This window comes from Esox lucius, chromosome 6, assembly GCF_011004845.1.
Source record: "Esox lucius isolate fEsoLuc1 chromosome 6, fEsoLuc1.pri, whole genome shotgun sequence".
NCBI lineage: Eukaryota > Metazoa > Chordata > Actinopteri > Esociformes > Esocidae > Esox > Esox lucius.
This window is the reverse complement of record NC_047574.1, coordinates 9,819,504-9,839,099: the sequence shown is the minus strand read 5'-3', so window position 1 is coordinate 9,839,099 and position 19,596 is coordinate 9,819,504. Positions and strand designations below refer to the sequence as shown.

Here is a 19,596-nt window from a genome sequence, read left to right as displayed (position 1 = left end):
AGCTTGCAGACAACAGAACAAATAAAAGGAGTTGCTAGACAATGATGAGGCATGGAGCCTGGATGGTGCATAGACATATTGTCCCTGGCTGTGCAGGATTTGTTCATGTTTTAACAGCTAATTCAAATATTTGTTATGTTGTTCAAAGCCCATATTTCCTCAATTCCATTTAACTTAGTCACTTCCACATCAAAACCAAGTTTGCATATATCAATTTCACCCTTTCCGAATAGATTATATTTTTACGTACTGAAATAGTTGGAATAGGACTTCTGTGTTAGTGAATAGTTTGGATAGTCGCCAAGGCTGTGTATTCCAGTTATAATTCCCTTGCAGCAGGTTTAGCATTTTTGCCAAGACTACAATACTGGAATATAACTAACTTAGACAAAGCAACTTGCTTGCTATCCACTAGAACTCTGCAAGGCACACAGACGTGTGCGTAGTAAACTATAGTATCATCAAGCACATCTATATGGGAATGAGAAGAAACTAATTTCAGTGTTCCATGACATGCTGTTTGCTGGCACCCATGTGTCAGTTGTCTAGGTCTAGCTGTAGCGTATATATATTTCGAATTGTCTAGGTCTAGCTGTAGTGCATTGTTATTTCTAGTTGTCTAGCTCTTGCTGTAGTGTATTGACATTTCCAGTTGTCTAGGTCTTGCTGTAGTGTGTTGATATTTCCAGTTGCACATGTGTGGACCAGATTGAGATCGTCCACATATTTCCACCTGCTGTTGACATCCCTGGCCGTGCTGTCAATGACAGCCAAGATGAGAGTGCCCCAAAGAGTCCCTTGAATCTCATTGGTTAGCTCCTGCCAGTCTGAGGAACTGTGTTGGTGGATTTTGTCTATAGTTTGAGGACTCCTGTTCTCTCCAGTGATGATAGGCATATTTTTCTCTTAATCTAATTGTCTTGTTAGTTAGGGCCATCTTCTTTAAGTGCCATCTTCTTATACTGAACAAAATTATAAACGCAACACTTTAGTTTTTGCCCCCATTTATCATGAACTGAACTCAAAGATCTAAGACTTTATGTACACAAAAAGTATATTGCTCTCAAATATTGTTCATAAATTGTAGTGAACACCAAGACCAGAGTAGTGTGGGTCCAATTGCAGAAGTGCAACTGTAGATTTATTTTTCTTTCTTACAAGGGAGTAGGCAAGCACAAGAACGGTAAAGACAGGCAGATAGTTCGGTAACCAGGAGATCAGTCCTCGAAGGCGAAGGCACAGGCAGGAATGGACAGGAACGAGAAACCCAGAAGCAGGCAAGCAGGTCAGAAAGCCGGGAGATCAGTCCGCGGAGGCAACAGCACAGGCAGGGAGAGACGGTAAGAGTATCCAGGGGCAGGCAGGTAGGTCGGCGTTCCGGGTAACCCGTCCGTAAGGGCAACAACACAGGCAGGGTTAGGCGGAGATAGAATCTACGGGGCAGGTAAACAGGTCAGGACGCAGGTTTCTGGAATAAGGAGATAGGACGGAACAGGAGAGTAGAGACACAACAAGCTGGGAGTCAAAAGGCAAATACAGAGCGTGATACGAAGGCTTGGCAGGTCCACTAAGAACAATACCTCACACTGGAGTGGAGGCAGAGCACAGGCTAAATAGAGGGATTAACAGGGCACAGGTGTTCAGTATTCCGGTGATTGGGATCTGGAGTGTTGGGTGCGTTCATGCGTGTCGGGAAGTGAAGGTATAATGGTGGCAGGTGAGGAGTGTGGCGGGGAGGAGTTGGATCGGGAATGATGCGAAAACCTCACACAAATCTGTCAACATCTGTGTTAGTGATCACTTCTCCTTTGCCGAGATAATCCATCCACCTCACAGGTGTGGCATATCAAGATGCTGATTACACAGCATGATTATTTCACAGGTGTGCCTAAGGCTGGCCACAATAAAAGGCCACTCTAAAATGTGCAGTTCCTTCACACAGCACAATGCCACAGATGTCGCAAGTTTTGAGGGAGGGTGCACTTGGCATGCTGACTGCAGGAATGTCCACCAGAGCTTTTGCCCGTGAATTGAATGTTCATTTCTCTACCATAAGCCGTCTCCAAAGGCGTTTCAGAGAATTTGGCAGTACATCCAATTATAAACATTCAGTGTAATTGCCTATTTGAACTGTATTGAGTGAAATGTTCAGTGTGGTGACCTACTGCCATGGATTGGTAGGAATAAATTAGTCAAACAAGGGCATAGGTTCCCTGTGTGTTTTATGTGAGATTGTCACAAGGGAAATATTTTTCAACTCTGTCTTTTAGCCAGAAAACAAAAACAGGACAAAAAGGCATCACTATTGTTTACAAAGGGCTCGTTTATTTAACAAGACCATAACAGATTTACAGCATACGGCCATTTCCTTCACTTATGGGGACTAAACCACAAAAGGACTGTGTGGTAATATTCATAGCTCGGAGCTATATAAACAGTTCAATAACGACAGCTTAGGCAAACTTAAACTAGTCAGTCTGACGCGTTTGGTACTTGTCAATAAACATCTCTGCAGATGTCTTGAGACACATCTGCCCACCTGGTATATAAGGAACAGGGAGAGACAATAACACCCAGAGGGGTCCCCAGTTGTGTCTGATCACCCTGAACTCATGCCGGAACGGGCTGCTTTTTGGTCCTACGTCCCACCCCGCCTAGGTACTGCTGTTACTAACTTTTGCTACTAGCAAACTGTCCATACCTTGCTGATAGCTCATTGTTGACAGATCAACTAGGTTTCAAGAGACGTTTGCTAGGTTTTTATCCCATACTGTATTGTAGCAGTTTCTCCACTGCTAGGCAATCATTAATCTGTTAGTGCTAAAGCCTTAATGTTTTGTTTTCCGCAGCAGCTGTCAGAGGCAGATTTGAAGCAGCTGCATTGTCGCCCAAAATGAAGACTGTTGGTGTTGGAGAGGAAGGAAAGAGAGGAAGGAAAGAGAGGAAGGCTCCAATCCACTCAACCTTTAACACTATAGACCATCAGACCTTCCTCTCCAATCAGATTGGGAGTCAAATGGGATCTGCAAACTCACTTGGCTCCATTGTATCCTGACTTGGTGTCTGCATTCATTGTTATGAAGATGACACGCAACTCCGCGTTGACCCCCCTACCAGAATGCAAAGTACCTTGGCGTGACCCGTGACTACACATTGATGTTTTCTGACAACATGGTGTAGTGACTACTTCCAGTTCAAGCTCAACAAGCACGTTTATGCTCTACAACTTTATTGGTAGAGTACGGCCTCACCTCCTGGCTATTATTTTATTAATAGCCAGGAATATCGATTTTCAGATGGGCCTTTTTCATTCCAGCGATGCAATGAAAAAAATAATATAATGGTTACTGTTAGCCTAACACCAGTGGCTGCTGGTGATGCTGAAGACAGATTATTTAGTCCTAAAATATCAGGCCATGGCCATTTAGTGTAGGGAGTAGCAGTTTATGGGACTGATCAGCAAAAGAATGAACAGCCTGTACATGATCATATTATGCTGTCAAATAGATTAAAACAAAAATTCTCACAATGTTAATACAGCAGGGATGCCACCAGAAGTCAAATGTTTAACAGTTATTGTTATGGTTAGCATCTACTGTTAGCTTATTTTTACTTTTATGGCTAGCATCTACTGTTAGCTACCGGTTACTGTTATGGCTAGCATCTATTGTTAGCTCATGATTACTGTTATGGCTAGCATCTATAACTTGTGATTACTGTGTTATGGCTAGCAAAATAGCATTATAGCCAACTGTCTTTTTGACATCTTTGTAAAATCAACTGACATCAGCTTTTTTTTTTTATGTTTGTATTTGTCATTTTCAGAACCTCAGTGCCTGTAAAACTCATCACGAACATCCAGGACCTTGGGACTAAACATCTCCATCTACAAGTGGAAGTACAACAAAAGGGCTGTGGAGTGGGTTGGGAGCTTCAATATCCTCAGTGTCACTAAGGATTTTTCATATGGTCCACACACCCGGACATTTGTGAAGAATGTGGGTCAACGCCCTTTCCCTCATAGGTGGCTGAGAAGATTTGGCATAGGGCCTCCGATTCTAAAGATGATTCAACCAATGAGAGGACCTCGACAGGCTCCGTCACCGTATGGCATTGCTGCATTTTATGGCATCTGAAACATCCCCAGATTGTAAAGCTCACAAACATGTCTACTGTCGCCACCAGAGCAGGGAACCAAACTGTTAATCTGTTAATAGTTAATTAACGAAGTTAACATTTTCATTAATGATTTAATGTTTAAGTTAACTGTGAAAATCATTCTCTGACTAATTAACTTATGTTATATTTAACTTCCGTTAACTCAAGGCTGCTAACCCAACTTCACAAATATATTTTTAAAACCCTCTAGAGTCTAAGCCAATTTATTGAGTGGGGAATAAGACCACATTCAATGCTTGTTGTGCTGAATATCTAGACGCTATTTTCAAGTCATTAATATTTTTTCCTGCAGTAAGATTGCGCACTAGTCTCAAGGCTTAAGTATGAAGGTCAAGCGTGAAAAAAAACAATACTTGTGAACCCTGGTATTACTTGCGAGCAATTATTTGTGTTAACATGTGATTGGCCAACAAAGAATGTCTCTCAAGTATCTGTGAAATGGATTGGCTATTCATTGTTATGCTGGGACAAGACCTTCCAATAACTTCAATGTCACTTTGCATTGGCTTGCCTTGACGGAAAAGGCCTAATGTAATGTAATTTGACTTAGTCAGGAAGTTAGGAATCCAGTGGAAAAACCTTAAGAGCTTCCAGCACGGCAGGTCAAAAAACTTGAGCACAAAATAATAATAAATGTATAATAAATATTAACGTTGATGTTTATCGCCAACTTCCGTTAAATTTTAAACAATTATACTGATTAACAGTTTCAAAGTTCACTTTTTGGTGAACAGGTTAACGGTTAATGAGCTTTTTGATTAATTGTGCCCTGCTACGGTCTCCACACACTTGCTTTCCCACTCATCACATGTGCTGCTGCGCTGCTGAGATTAATATCCCTCCTGTTGCCTAATCTCTTGACCTTTGCCTAGATGCACTGCATCATCCCCAAACTGGCCCTCCCAGTTAAATATAAATTACATTAACATTCACTATTCTAAGTCCTTTTTCTTTCTTTATAAACAATTTATTTCCCAGTGTTACCATTTTCTAGCTCATTATTTAGTATTTTATATATTTTTTCCCCCATTTCTTTATCCAACTGTTTTTTGGAAGAGAACCGGTAAGCATGCTTATTCTATTTGAGTATTGTGTTAATTATAATCCAATAAGTGATGATCTATTTAACTTGCATTCTACAGGCTGTATATTCCTGAATATGCTTCGGTTTGCATGCCTTTAACTGACAGCATAATTTTAGGATTGTCAACAAACACCAACAGGTCTGTTGTCACGTCTGAGAATACATCAGCAGCTGTTGGATACGCTTCTGTAGCAAAATAAAATGTATCAAAACACATGTCATACATCATATAATGCCAAAGTAATATGTTCCTTCTTCTTTTCAGATTTCTTTGCTGAGTGTTAGCTAACACAAACATGGGTTGCTATGCGTTATTCTTTGTTCCACATTGCTGGCCCAGTGATGGGAGACAGAAACAGGTCCTGTGGGGGTGGATGCTGGCTTCACAGTGTGTTTCTTGGCTTTTATTTTGAACCCCTTTCCCCCATGAGAGACCCAACTAGGTTGCCATCCTTCCATCCTACTTGATGACACTTCAGCTATTGCTATCTTGGGCTTCGGGAGCGGAGGGCTCCTCGTCTGTGTTGGTTCGGTTCAGAGGATGTTCTGTTTGGTCCCGGCCAATTCTCTCCATGGAAATTATTGTTGTTATTCCACTCCGGAGTCTCTTCGTCAGCCTGATCACTCGTCTCAGAGAAGCATCACACTAATCTCTGTGGCCAGCCACACAAACCATCATGTTAATTGCCGTTTATTGCATGAAAATTTAAACCATTACCGCTACACACCGATGCACTGTGCCAACGGAAAGAGGCCGGTTTGCAATAGTGAGGTTCAACGTGAGGGTAGTTAAAGGTTTGCAGAGAGAGATGCTTTATTTCGTCCTTGGTTAACCCTGAAGAACGTCTGGAATGGGACCATGGATCTTACATTAACAAGCCAAGAAAACTCATTGTACCTGTGTTTTTGTACAAGGACTCCAACATGTCTGAGCCTGTGGGCTAAAGAGTAAAAACACTTTTACATTTTTTTTTTTGCTAGATCACAAAGGGGACACCCCAGTAGGGTTGGGTGTTCTCTGACATTGGGGTAAAATCACTTACATTTCAACTACACTATATGAATGTTTTTTAAGAAGACTATGGCAAGATTCTTAATTGGATGAACATCCATCCTCTCCTCAAGTCCTTCCTGCTTCCTTCTCTGCTTCAGGAGAACAAAAATAATTTACTGTTTAAAATAATGTTACTGTACTTTTCTCAATACATTGTAATACGACAAAACAAACTACATTTTTTTTGTACCACTTTCACATACCATATGTATAGTGGGGAGAACAATCTTCAACCGTGATAGACAGAATCTGAAACAAAAATCCAGAAAATCACATTGTATGATTTTTTTATAATTAATTAGCATTTTATTGCATGACATAAGTATTTGATCACCTACCAACCAGTAAGAATTCCAGCTCTCACAGACATGTTAGTTTTTAAGAAGCCCTCCTGTTCTCCACTCATTACCTATATTAACTGCACCTGTTTGAACTCATTACAGTATAAAAGACACCTGTCCACACACTCAATCAAACAGACACCAAACTCTCCACAATGGCCAAGACCAGAGAGCTGTGTAAGGACATCAGGGATAAAATTTTAGACCTGCACAAGGCTGTGATGGGCTACAGGACAATAGGCAAGCAGCTTGGTGAGAAAGCAACAACTGTTAGTGCAATTATTAGAAAATGGAAGAAGTTCAAGATGACGGTCAATCTCCCTCGGTCTGGGGCTCCATGCAAGATCTCACCTCGTGGGGCATCAATGATCATGAGAAAGGTGAGGGATCAGCCCAGAACTACACGGCAGGACCTGGTCAATGACCTGAAGAGAGCAGGGAACACAGTCTCAAAGAAAACCATTAGTAACACACTACGTCATCATGGATTACAATCCTGCAGCGCACCCAAGGTCCCCTTGCTCAAGCCAGCGCATGTCCAGGCCCATCTGAAGTTTGCCAATGACCATCTGGATAATCCAGAGGAGGAATGGGAGAAGGTCATGTGGTCTGATGAGACAAAAATAGAGCTTTTTGGTCTAGACTCGCTGTATTTGGAGGAAGAAGGATGAGTACAACCCCAAGAACACCAACCATGAAGCATGGAGGTGGAAACATCATTCTTTGGGGATGTTTTTCTGCAAAGGGGACAGGACAACTGCACCGTATTGAGGGGAGGATGGATGGGACCATGTATCGCGAGAACTTGGGCAACAACCTCCTTCCCTCAGTATGAACAATGAAGATGGGTCTTCCAGCATGACAACGACCTGAAACACACAGCCAGGGCAACTAAGGAGTGGCTTTGTAAGAAGCATCTCAAGGTCCTGGAGTGTCCTAGCCATTCTCCAGACCTGAACCCAATAGAAAATCTTTGGAGGGAGCTGAAAGTCCGTACTGCCCAGCGACAGCCCCGAAACCTGAAGAATCTGGAGAGGGAATGTATGGAGGAGTGGGCCAAAATCCCTGCTGCAGTGTGTGCAAACCTGGTCAAGAACTACAGGAAACATATGATCTCTGTAATTGCAAACAAAGGTTTCTGTATCAAATATTAAGTTCTGCTTTTCTATTGTATCATATTTGTCATGCAATAAAATGCAAATTAATTACTTAAATCATACAATGTGATTTTCTGGATTTTTGTTTTAGATTCCGTCACTCACAGCTGAAGTGTACCTATGATAAAAATTACAGATTTCTACATGCTTTGTAAGTTGGAAAACCTGCAAAATCGGCAGTGTATCAAATACTTGTTCTCCCCACTGTATATTCTAGAATTCCTCCTCTTTCAACAAAATGTTGGGCTAGTTTGACAATGAGAGTTTAATTTCATACAAGCTTTTCAATTCCATTATTCTTCCCCTTGCTTCCTCCCCTAGATTCCGTTGACCTATTTCAAAAGAAGCGGAGAGGGTCGAGGAGAAGAGACAAGTATTTGAGCCAATCCATCTGTGAATCAGTTGTCCATGTTTAGTACTTTTGCCTGGTTTCACATTAGAATTTACACAAGATTCTGTCAATTTATTGACATATGTTGGGACGCAAATATATTAAATATAATTCGGCCACAATTACTCTACAGGGTTAGCTGATAGCAAACTCACGCATTAAACATGTATTTCATGCATCCATGCAGTTTACCTTGTGTGAAACCCCATACTGTTCCACAACCCTGGCTCCTTTTAGGACTTCTTAACCCACCGGAAGGCTCCCGCCAAAGAGCCTGTATGTACAGTACATTCACATTTCGAGAGCTAGAGTGATAGGACTCCAAGGGATTATCTACTTTCCATGTGTTCCCGTTTAAAAAGTGATCCGTCATGGCAGTATAAACCCCAGATCAACAATTTGTCAACTACAGGAGTCAGTTGCCAGAGGACTGACGGCAGGTGGGTCCAGGCTATACCACAAGGGCGCGCTGAGAAACAGGGTGTCCCAGGGTCTGAACCAGAAAGTCCCTGCTGCGTCACTTTCTCATTGTTCTGAGCTGCTGGGCCCATAATGACGGGTTAGATTCATTTGACATCCGTACTCGTTTCTAACAATATTGACGGTTGTTCATTTTCTGTGTTTTCTTTTAGGATATGGGTGATTATGCCTTCGCTAAAAAGGTAGGCCATAAGTTAGCTAGGTACACTGCGCACGTTGCTGTAGTTTATTATTGGATATAAAGACAATTTGTTTAGCTGCGTATATAACTAAGCTAGCTAACTAGATTTCGAGATAGAGTTTGTGTACTCACCTTATGTTCCATGAACAATGTTTTGCAACAATACTATATTGTCGCTAGCAGATCAGGTCTGAAACGTGCTATGATCAGGAAATAAAAGACCATGGAAAAAACCGCGCAGGATTACACAGCGTAAAAGCATAGCACCGCCCATCGCAGACCCATTTCCCGGCAACACATTTCTGTCGATCGTTCACACACAGCTCGTGATGGCCGAACGACGCTTCATTACCGTTCTTCTAGCAGAAGGTTATTACGCCAGCTGCACTAACTCAGATTTTATTTTTCAGAATAAAAGCCATCATTGAATCAATAAGGCAATATAGTTAACACTCTTGTCTGTCATTTTATGTCCTTTCCAATGTTGTTCTTGTCTGTTCTTTTTTACAGACACTACTTACAGCCGACCTCTACTCGACGCCCTAAACCTCTTCTGACGTGTGTGTGCTATCTGGTTAGTGGTTAGAAATATGGACTGACATGTTAGCGACCGGGGTTCTACCCTTATTATGGACCAGAAATTAGGCATTTGTTCATATTGCTCTCGTTTTCAATTTACTTAGCATAGTTACATTGTCGTAGTGGTTAGCTGTTCAACTGTCTGTTTTCTAAAGAAACGAACCAGACATGGAGTGATTCGAGTCATTGGTTTCATTACAGTTACTGTCTATCCATTCCAACAAATTAGGCTTTAGGATTTGTTCAGGATAGACAGTAACTTTGCGTTATATTGCGATGGACGAACTGCCCCGGTGACGAACATCTCCGTGCTGCGTCACTTTGACATTTCTCATTGTTCTGAGCTGCTGGGCCCAGAATGACGGGTTAGATTCATTTGACAGTATTGACGCTTTGTTCATTTTCAGTGTTTTCTTTTAGGATAAGGTCGATGATACCTTCCCTAAAGAGGTAATGGACACTTCTCATTAAAGAAAGTCACTCACCCACTGTCTATTTCATCAGAGCGCTTCCGAAGCAGAAATGCACCAGCAAATTTAAAGTGAATCAATCTGTCCTTAAATATAGCATAAGGAGAATTTCAATGCTGTTATACCTGTTGTTGGTTTGGATAATTCATGTAGGGAACCGTGGCATTTCGACTAATTGGTTTGACAATGCAAAACGGACACCACATCTCTACAAGTTTTAGGTGCAGCCACACCAGCTGTGTAAATAGCGTAGTGTTTACAGATAACATAACTCAAAATCTAATGATGCCTGTTCTGTTATTTGTGTTTTATTCATGTTTCTAATTGCTTCAAAACATTAGCAATTATATTGAAAAGGATATTGACATTGTTGTATATAAAAATTAAGATATCCGTGGCTTTTCGCGCATTAACTAAATCTGCGCAGTAATCTGATGATTTGCTCCACAACCAACATTGTCGAAATGTTGCAGTAACCCCGGCACGCGAATGCGCGCTTGCAATGGTGAACACCCGCATATAAATAAGATTTACATGTAATGGATTACATTACTTGTAATCAGTTACTCCCCAACTATGTTGATATAGTTCAAAATATATATTAGCTTGCCAGCTAACGTTATTTCGTTTGCTCGCAAACAGCCTACATTACACTATATAGGTTCACCTCACTCACAGCTAGCACTGTATGACACTAGACAAGAAGAAAAGGTCAACCGTGGAGCTGAGATGAAATGTTGTCTTTAAGGGTGGATAACTTATATAAAATGTGTTATGTGCAGCCCGTATCTTTATTAACAGAACCAGAAAGATGTTGAATCAACCATTGTAGTCATACAACAGAGTGGTGGAGCTTGGGAAGTGAGGTTGTACAGTACTGGCAAAGTATGTAGATCAAATCGGCCACACACATTGAAATACAGAGGTCTGTAGTAGCTCTTCACTAAAAGCACACATCATAGACATTTCTTTAAGTAATATTAAATGAAAAGGCTGAAGGCTGTATTTTGTGTATTTGTTGTAGCAGAATCAATGCTTGACCTCTGTAAAAAAAAAAAAAAAATTGTAATTTTATTTTATATTGTGTGTTTCTATGTGGTTATCATAGTCAGACCTCAGGATCAGCTTTCCATGCGTATATACCGCTTCAAAAAAAAAAATCCTACATGGGGGGGTCCATGTAGGACAATGTGTAGCCCGGCCTGGCATTACCACGCTACGACAGCGTTTGTCCCCCTCACATTTGAAATCAAACCTACGCCCCTGCAATTCATTACTGATACAAAAGTAACCATCAGGTATGATTAAGCTGCATCTCTGCAACTACAATCTGTACTGATACCAGATTTGTCTGGACTTTTTAATTAGTTTCATATGTAAGATATTAAAAATGGTGTCCTTTTGGAGTCATTTAAGTACCTTCCATGCTCACTTGCACGTTATTATCTCCTGCTCTGCGCTTTGGCAAGGCCCTTCCATCATCCCATGATGGGGTGACGACAATAGAAATGTGATGATATGGGGGCCTATAGCAAAACAGGCAACAGAACAATGGAAGAGAACCAGGTTTGGTATGTAAAAGCAAACCTTATCTAGAACTCACCCTGGTTCCTGGAATGCACTGGGCGTCGTGTTTATATTCTCAGCCACCGTAAACAGCCCAAACACCCAATGGCTTCGAAGGATGCTGTACATGTTACTACTATTTTCCCCTGTCACTGACAAATGGTCTGTCTCAGTATATCAGGTTCTCCTTATCTGCCTCTCGTAGCATGGATAATTGAGATTGGCTGTTGTCCAGTAATAGTTGGAAGGACCGTAGGGGGGGGTGGCGAAAAAACAGAGCGCAAGGGGGAGGGAGAGAAAGTGAGGGGGAGATGGGAGAAGGGAAGTGGTGAGAGAGAGAAAGAGGGGATGAAAGAGAGGGGTGAAGAACGAGAGAAGGGCAGAGAGAGAAATCTGCATAGTGGATGGAGAGGGCAGGATTTCACTGACAGGAGGAACATTTGGTGCAGTGCTGAAACTTCTTCTCCAAACACAGCTTCTTCTGCCTAGAGGTTGCCACGACTATGGCCACAGGGTACCTATGAGAAGGTGACAGAGACACTGACAAAAGGACTCCGCAAACCTCTGGTAAAAGAAAAAAAAGGGGTTGCTTTTGGAAACTATATTTTGTACACTTGTTGCATTTAGGACTGTAAGGCTTAGGTGGAAATATGACAGTGGATACCATGTGAACTTGTGGTTTATCATTCAGTTTCTTGCACTGTAGGGTAGATAGCACCTGTTGTAGTTGTACCTTATTGCATCCATTTTTGTTGCAGGATAAGCAAGACTTATCTGTTTAAATTTAGATCATTTTGGTTTTAATGGTGTTTGTTTCTGTGTGTTTGAGTGTTATAGCATTCATAAAGCCTCCTTTTTGATCCATGTCTCTGCTTGCAGCAGCATGAAACGCGTAGCATAAGGAAGACATTAGGAGCAGTTATCAGCCCCTTGCTTGTGCCGCTGTCATACGCAAAGAATGAATGGAATTATTTAACTGAACTACTGGGCGCTCAACTGACTCTTGCCTTGTGAATGCATTTCTTTATTTGTGGGGGTGGGTGTCCATAGAGAGCAGGCAAGTCTAGTTTCTGCAGGTGTGACTTGTTTATACGAAACAAAAGCTAAGTAATCTCTTAGTAAATTTGTAGCGTGTAGCTCATTCTACAATAGGAACATGTTGGACAATGTTATACCCCTCATAAGCCCCAAGTGGTTCAGTCCAATGTGATAATATGGTGTCATGGTTTTCATTACTCAAAGTGATTGTGGGGGAGAGCTGATACAATGTTTTGGCTTTCCCTCAGTGCATGAGGCACTTGGCAGTAATACATTTTCCAGTACATGTTGAACAGCAGTTGTTGATTTTTGGAATGGAAGAACTTGTTGCTGCAGAATCATGTCAGTTCAAAATGTGAGAAGTTAACATATTAAACAGTATTGCAAGCGCTTATATCGAAATATAAATTCTGGTAGCTAAACTAAAATTCATACGCCCGTTTTTAATTATAAAAGGTGGTTTGTTTCCAAACCAAAAAATATAGATTAGAAGAAAATATCACCCAAAGTGGTTTTAAGGTATAAACCAAAACAAGAAACCAGAATCCATAATTGACCATTGATTTGTGTTGGTGTTTTCTCTCTAAACCACATACACTTTAACTCTGTTGGTAACAGCTTTTGTGGAAAACTAGGAGGAATCAGCTGTTCAACATGAGCTTACTGACTCAAGCTGGTTGTAAAACCACAGCCCACAGTTGCCATAAATCTTTTTTTACAAAGTATTGCTGCAAATTATGTAAATAAATATGTAAAATGAAGTATTCGGAAGTCATGTTTCAGGTTGAAATATCACAGAATATTTTGGACAGTTCCTTTTTAATAGTATTGTCTTGTGCTAGGCAGCTTGGAGAGTTACAATGAGCTTCATACCAACGTCATTACTCCTGCCATTCCGTCAGCTTGACTGAGGTGGAGAGCTATAAAGTGTCTGTCCAGCGAAATAACGCCAGAGGTCAACGTCTGGGTCCTAGAAAAAAAAAAACATATGCTGAATGACACTGCACTAACTTAGAAAACGAGATCAGAGATTTTCCTGGCATGTATTCCCTTAGACATCATTAAGCTAGCTTATGTAGCCCGCCCTTACAGATTTTCAATTCTGCAACTGCAGTTTATGTACAGTAAACTGATAATTTAGATGCAGTTTATTATTCAGTTTTTATCTGAGGTATACCAAAACAAACATGCTTTTCCATTCAGTATCTCTAACGTGTCCCACATTGGAAATGGATGGTTGCAGAAAAAAACATGGATATATAAAGCTTACATGCTCTACCAGCTCTTTCCAAGATTGTGGTTCGGTAAGTCAAGAAGCCATTTACTTTCCCTTTACACATTTTGACAACATTCATTATTTTATTGCTTTCAGATGTTAAATAGGTAGACAAATCTAAGCAGGAATCCATTCATTCAAGACAAAAGGGATCACTTGAAAATACATTTATGTATGGAGAAAATAATATTTACTGTTTTGTAAGCTTACCAACATATTTCAAAATATGTATTGTTAAAAGTGACTGACTGTCATTTATTGTCAACAGAGTTTCTTTAACTTCTCTATGACTCACTGAGATAAACATTCATGTTGTTGAAATGTATGGTAAAAATGACTGCTGTTTGACTTCCTGAACCCTAGAAGGGACAAAGTGTGTGGCCCTTATTTTTACACAGCCCCTAACTCAAACCCTGTTAAATAATGCCTGGCTCAAGGGAAGTAGGCCACATAAGCTCATGCATCCTGCTATTGGCAGCTCTTATATTGCTGCTTTACGCAAAAGCTGACATATACCCAGATACTGTTTGCCCAGGTTTTGTGTGTAACCTTGTTAGAGCAATGAAAACTGATCTCAATTCCTGTCACTGCACGTGGAAACATAATTTTGCTGATTCTACATAACCGAATATGCAATTTCTATTTTATTTCAATTGGTAAACTACCCTTTCAACAGTAAGTTAATGTTTTAATAACATTTTTACAATTACAGCATATCAACAGTAAGCAGTTACACAATGTAATAGCAATATTTTCATGACACAAGCACTAGGTAGCATAACCAAATAATAGTACAGAAAAGCAATGGTAATACTACAAGTCAATTTACTGTAGTATGTGTGTATGTACCATGTAGACTTCTTCATCACTACAAAAAAGTGAAAATTTTATTTTAAAGGCCTTTTCTGCAACTTGTGGGAAAGTTTCCTCTTGTTTAGTCTTTTGAGGTCATACCTCAAAATCTTGTCAAGCCTCTATGTAAGTCTTTAAACCTTTGTCATCTGAAGACGGTTTTAGTGGCATAATTCAATCACTAGGAATTATTTTGGATGTGGATTCATGTGCAAAATCAAAAATGTATTTTACCCTGAAGCTAACCCATTGAAAGGACTGAGTAGGGGTGTGTTATGAGATGCCATTCCACACTGTTGTGCTGGCTGTCATTTGCATGTATATGGCTGGCCTGTTGGCACAACTTTTCAAATTTCTCCTTCAAACTTTCTATTAACAAGTTTTTACCCACATGGCTTTGGGTTAATCTTCAACCCTGTTTCCAAAAAAGTTGGGACAGAATGCAAAGATGTGCAAATCACGTTTCAGTAAAGGAAAAGGGTCATGTTTATCACTGTGTTGCATCACCTGTTCTTTAACAATACTCTGTAAGCGTTTGGGAACTGAGTAGACCAATTGCTGTAATTTTAAAAGTGAGATGTTTTCCCATTCTTGCTTGATATTGGTTTTCAGCTGCTCAACAGTTCAGGGTCTCCTTTGTCGTATTTTTGTTTCATAATGCACTAAATGTTTTCAATGGGTGACAGGTCTGGACTGCAGGCAGGCCTGTTTAGCACCTGTACTCTTTTACTACGGAGCCATGAAAAAAGCAAGGCCTTCCCTCAAACACTTTGCAATTTTATGTTGAGAAATGTTATTCTTGCACTATTTGTCTTTCACAGAGTGGTGAACCCCTCCCCATTTTTACTTCTGAAAGACTCATCCTCTCTGGGATGCTTTTTTTTATACCCAATCATGTTACTGACCTTTCAAGAAAAAATAACATGGTATGTTCTCTTTGTATTATTTTCTATTGAATATAGGGTTTAAATAATTTGCACATCATTGCGTTCCATGTTTCTTTATATTTGACACAGTGTCCCAACTTTTTGGGAAACAGAGTTGTACATAAATCCTGTGTATATATGTTTTTAGATTTCACCATTCTTTGCAGACACAATTTTGTGAAAAAACATGTAGCCCAATATAAAATGCCACTAATTTGTTGGAATAAAAAGAGCACTCAAAAAAGTAAAAGACACAGAAAGACTGTTTAGGACTTTATAGTGGGACAAACATTTAATAAAATCTAATTAATCAAGGCACATTTTGAGGGGGATCAAATTTACCAGTATCTAGTATTACATTATGATCCAGGTGTTATCTGCAATGCCTGCGACATGGTCAACATCAGAATCCTGTAACCTGCTATGTCCTCTTCCCCAGAGATTCCTCCATGTTTATTATAACTACACCATTTATAGATAATCTGCCAGTTGCATCACCCAAAATGTTGTAGATCTACTAAAGCTATTTTGGCTAGTTATGGATTGCTACAAACTACAAAGCTTTTCTGAATTGCCCTGTCAGTGACACTTGTCAGTCTTTTTATGGTACAACAGTGCATTCCAATAAAAACTACTCAATCTAACTCAACGTCCCACCCCCTATTGCATTTGTAATGTGATGCACATACACAGTGCAATTCCACCAACCATATGCCCCCGTCAGAGACGACCCCAACTTGACCCCATCTTTTGCAGGAAGTCACTTGGGGAGGGGGGTGTACTGCTCTGTGAAGCCTATTTTGTCTTCTCAACCAACGGTTGGATTTCAGGCGGGTGATCATGTGACTCTAGTTCCTCTTAAACTTGTTTTGAGGATCCACCGATTGCTTGATGTGTTTGGTAACTGTCCAGAGATGGAATTTCACTGTCGATTGCCATAAATGAAATACATGTGGCTCCTTAGAAATCCAGGTTGGGGTAAAGTCAAAAGAGGGGAAGGCCATGCCGACTGGCCCTTCTCACAGTGTTGCGTTCCAGCAACCTCCCCCGTTGCTCTGGATAGAATTGGGGTAAGGGCCGGAACAAAATGGCCGGCTCTACCGTGGCAGCTTTAAGCTGTTCTTCAAATCCCGGGGTCAGGGAGTGGAAAAACCTGATAATGTTATGGCTGTGACAACAATCCGACTACAGATTTACATATGGTGGACAAGGTTTAGCTTTTGGTCACTGCAGAACTGACCTATCCAAGTCTGGTCTTTGTCTCAGGAAAATCCACTGCTTCAGGATGATCGGAAGCCTCCCAAACATCCCATTTAACTTCCTTCCTTACACAGATGCTTTCTATGGAGCATATCTGTTCCTCATTTATAGTTGCTTCTTTTTATAATGTCTGTAATTTCTTACTTTATTTGCTGGAAACTGCAATAAAAAAACACTGTTTTTTTCTGAAGCAGCCAGTGGGAAATAAAAAAGTATGATCAAAAGTGTTCTGTTTCGTCACAGTGTGCGCGAAGGGAGAGAAAGACAGTTTTATACAATTATCTTTCATGTTTCATTGTCACTAACCAAGGCCTATATCATACTTAGTTGCTTTATCCTGTTTACCCCAAATCCAGTTTACTGACCCCTCCATATTTTGTCAAAGTTGTCTACTAAGATATGCATTGCATGCAATGCAAGTAACAGCAGTGTCAACTAAGGAAAACTGTCCGCAATTCTTTGGTTAATTGACATGCGTAATTATATCTTCAATCTTAGCAATGCATGTATTGTTTCCTTTTTCCTGTAGGTATACTATTGGAGTTTGGTACTTCAGCATCATGGGTTGCAAAACAAGATCCATGCATTGTGTCTTGCAGTGTCTGTGCTTCATGCTCCTTCACTTGTCTTGTACAGCACAAGATGAGGACATGAGATTCAGTAAGAGTGCTTCTGTCTCCATCGCATGGTGTCCGTTACTCATACTTTTACTATAAATACCCAGTGGATGTTCAAGAAAGCTTTTGTACTGTATTGATAATGGCAATAGAAATATAGTTAATTTTTTTCAAGGCTGTCCAACACTAATTTAGGTAATCTCTCTTACAGGTTGTAAAACTGTTGCAAGCGATTTGGTTTTCATCCTAGACGGCTCGTGGAGCGTAGCCGATGTGAACTTTGAAATAGTCAAGCGATGGCTGGTCAACATCACCTTGAGCTTTAACATTGGACAGAAGTTCACCCAGGTCGGAGTGGTCCAATATAGCGATGATCCTATCATTAATATCCCTTTAGGGAAGTATGCGGACAGCAAGAAACTCATAACAGCCATGGAATCCATTGAATACATGGGCGGTAACACCAGGACAGGAACTGCAATACAGTTTGCGACCAACAAACTGTTTAACCTTTCAGAGCGAAGCCCAAAGGGCATTGCTCGAATTGCTGTTGTACTAACAGATGGAAAGTCACAAGATGAAGTGAAAGCTGCTGCAGAGGAAGCCAGGAGAAAAGGAATAATCATCTTTGCAATTGGTGTAGGCGCTGAGACTGAAGAAGCAGAGTTGATAGCTATTGGAAACAAGCCATCCTCCACCTACGTGTTTTATGTAGATGACTATAAAGCTATTTCCAAGATTCGTGATACCATAAGGCAGAAAATATGTGAAGGTAGGCATTTAGGTTATGGGGAGTAGGTAATCCTCATGAGCTCCATTCCTCAGCTTCATACGAACCAATATGCAGGACTACCTTAGTTGTCTTTGAAATTAAGGAGTGGGCCTTTAAACACTGGTGTGTTGGTTTAACACATGCTTAAACATTCAAGCCTTTCAGAAACAGAATTGAGCCATATTTGTCAATCTTTTCTAAGTATTTGGTTAAGTGAATGGCTAAATGCTTGATATGGATTTTTAGGACCTACTTCATGATCCCCAAAAAAGTAAAAACCGTTATTTGAGATTATTTAAAATAAGCTTTTTCAGCAATTTTTCTTAAAATTCTGTTGCATTTAAAAAGAAAAAGTCATAATTTTTATGCCAGCTAAATCAATTTATTTCTTTTAACAAAATTTATTTTGAGCATAACATTTGGTCGATCAATAGATAGATTCATACGATGTAACTTACTTTTTGTAGTTTAAACATTTTATTTTACAATTAAGTAAAAGCTCTTGAATTCTCTGAATTTCAGAGTCGGTTTGTCCAAACAGTATCCCGGTTGAACACGGCGACGTGAAGGGCTTTGATGTTCTACAATATCTTAATCTGGCCAAAAAGATAATAAAAACTCAAGGGTCTTTGTATGGTACCAAAACCTTCCGTGTGACGTCTCAAGTTGACTTGAGTGAAACCACAAAGTAAGCATGAGACACTGTGCCGTGTCTTCACCGTCTACATTATCATTGTTGTACCAATGGTTGTTTCATTGAGATGCGATTGACTAATTGTTTCATTTTGGCCCACAGCAACTTGTTTCCTGATGGCCTGCCCCCATCATATGTCTTTGTATCCACACTGAGGTACAAGGGATCTCTGATACGGGAAAAGTGGGACCTTTGGAGGATCCAGACCAGTTATGGAAAACCACAAATGGCTGTGACCCTAAACGGTTTGGAACGCAATGTAATATTCACTACGACCAGTGTAGCACCCAGCGGTACTCAGACAGTGGTCTTCCAACGAGGTCCTGCCAAGGTGTGTGAACGCCATCAGTGATTGACTTTTAAATCACCAAAACAGACACAAAACGATATAGTCCTTTAGCACAACTCAGTGAAAATGTCAAATCACGGCCTGTTTGTGGCGTTTATGAAACCTCACATTTGGAAGAGAGAAACAAAAATAGTATGGCTAGGTCATTATTCATTTATCATCCAAACTGGCAATCATGATGAAAATCTACAAGACAGATGTACAGTCTCTACAACTCTTGGATCTCAATTTGATGACCCTTTTGCAGGTGAAAATGTGTGTAGCAACGTGATGATCAATTTACGATATAGCATCTTTATCTGACGAATACGAGGCGGGGGAATTGGAATT

General features: G+C 40.4%; 1 protein-coding gene and 1 long non-coding RNA gene across 3 annotated transcripts in view; one reads left to right on the top strand and one right to left on the bottom strand.

The window, feature by feature from the left end:
• Positions 1-1,108: 1,108 nt before the first annotated feature.
• LOC105021366 lies at positions 1,109-9,279 on the bottom strand. Its single transcript, XR_002196884.2, has 5 exons — positions 9,000-9,279; positions 8,399-8,480; positions 6,521-6,566; positions 6,162-6,204; positions 1,109-1,468 (listed from the first exon to the last, which is right to left on the bottom strand). It is a non-coding gene; the product is annotated as an uncharacterized LOC105021366 (long non-coding RNA).
• A 2,574-nt stretch (positions 9,280-11,853) lies between these two features.
• col21a1 (collagen, type XXI, alpha 1) overlaps positions 11,854-19,596 on the top strand; it is a 41,938-nt gene continuing 34,195 nt past the window's right edge. For both annotated transcript variants that reach the window (XM_010888975.4, XM_020047614.3), the window contains exons 1-5: positions 11,854-12,049; positions 17,364-17,494; positions 17,663-18,223; positions 18,746-18,911; positions 19,020-19,248. In XM_010888975.4, coding sequence (XP_010887277.3) covers positions 17,395-17,494; positions 17,663-18,223; positions 18,746-18,911; positions 19,020-19,248 — 1,056 coding nt within the window. In that variant the 5' untranslated portion in view covers positions 11,854-12,049; positions 17,364-17,394. The remainder of the gene's footprint in view (positions 12,050-17,363; positions 17,495-17,662; positions 18,224-18,745; positions 18,912-19,019; positions 19,249-19,596) is intronic.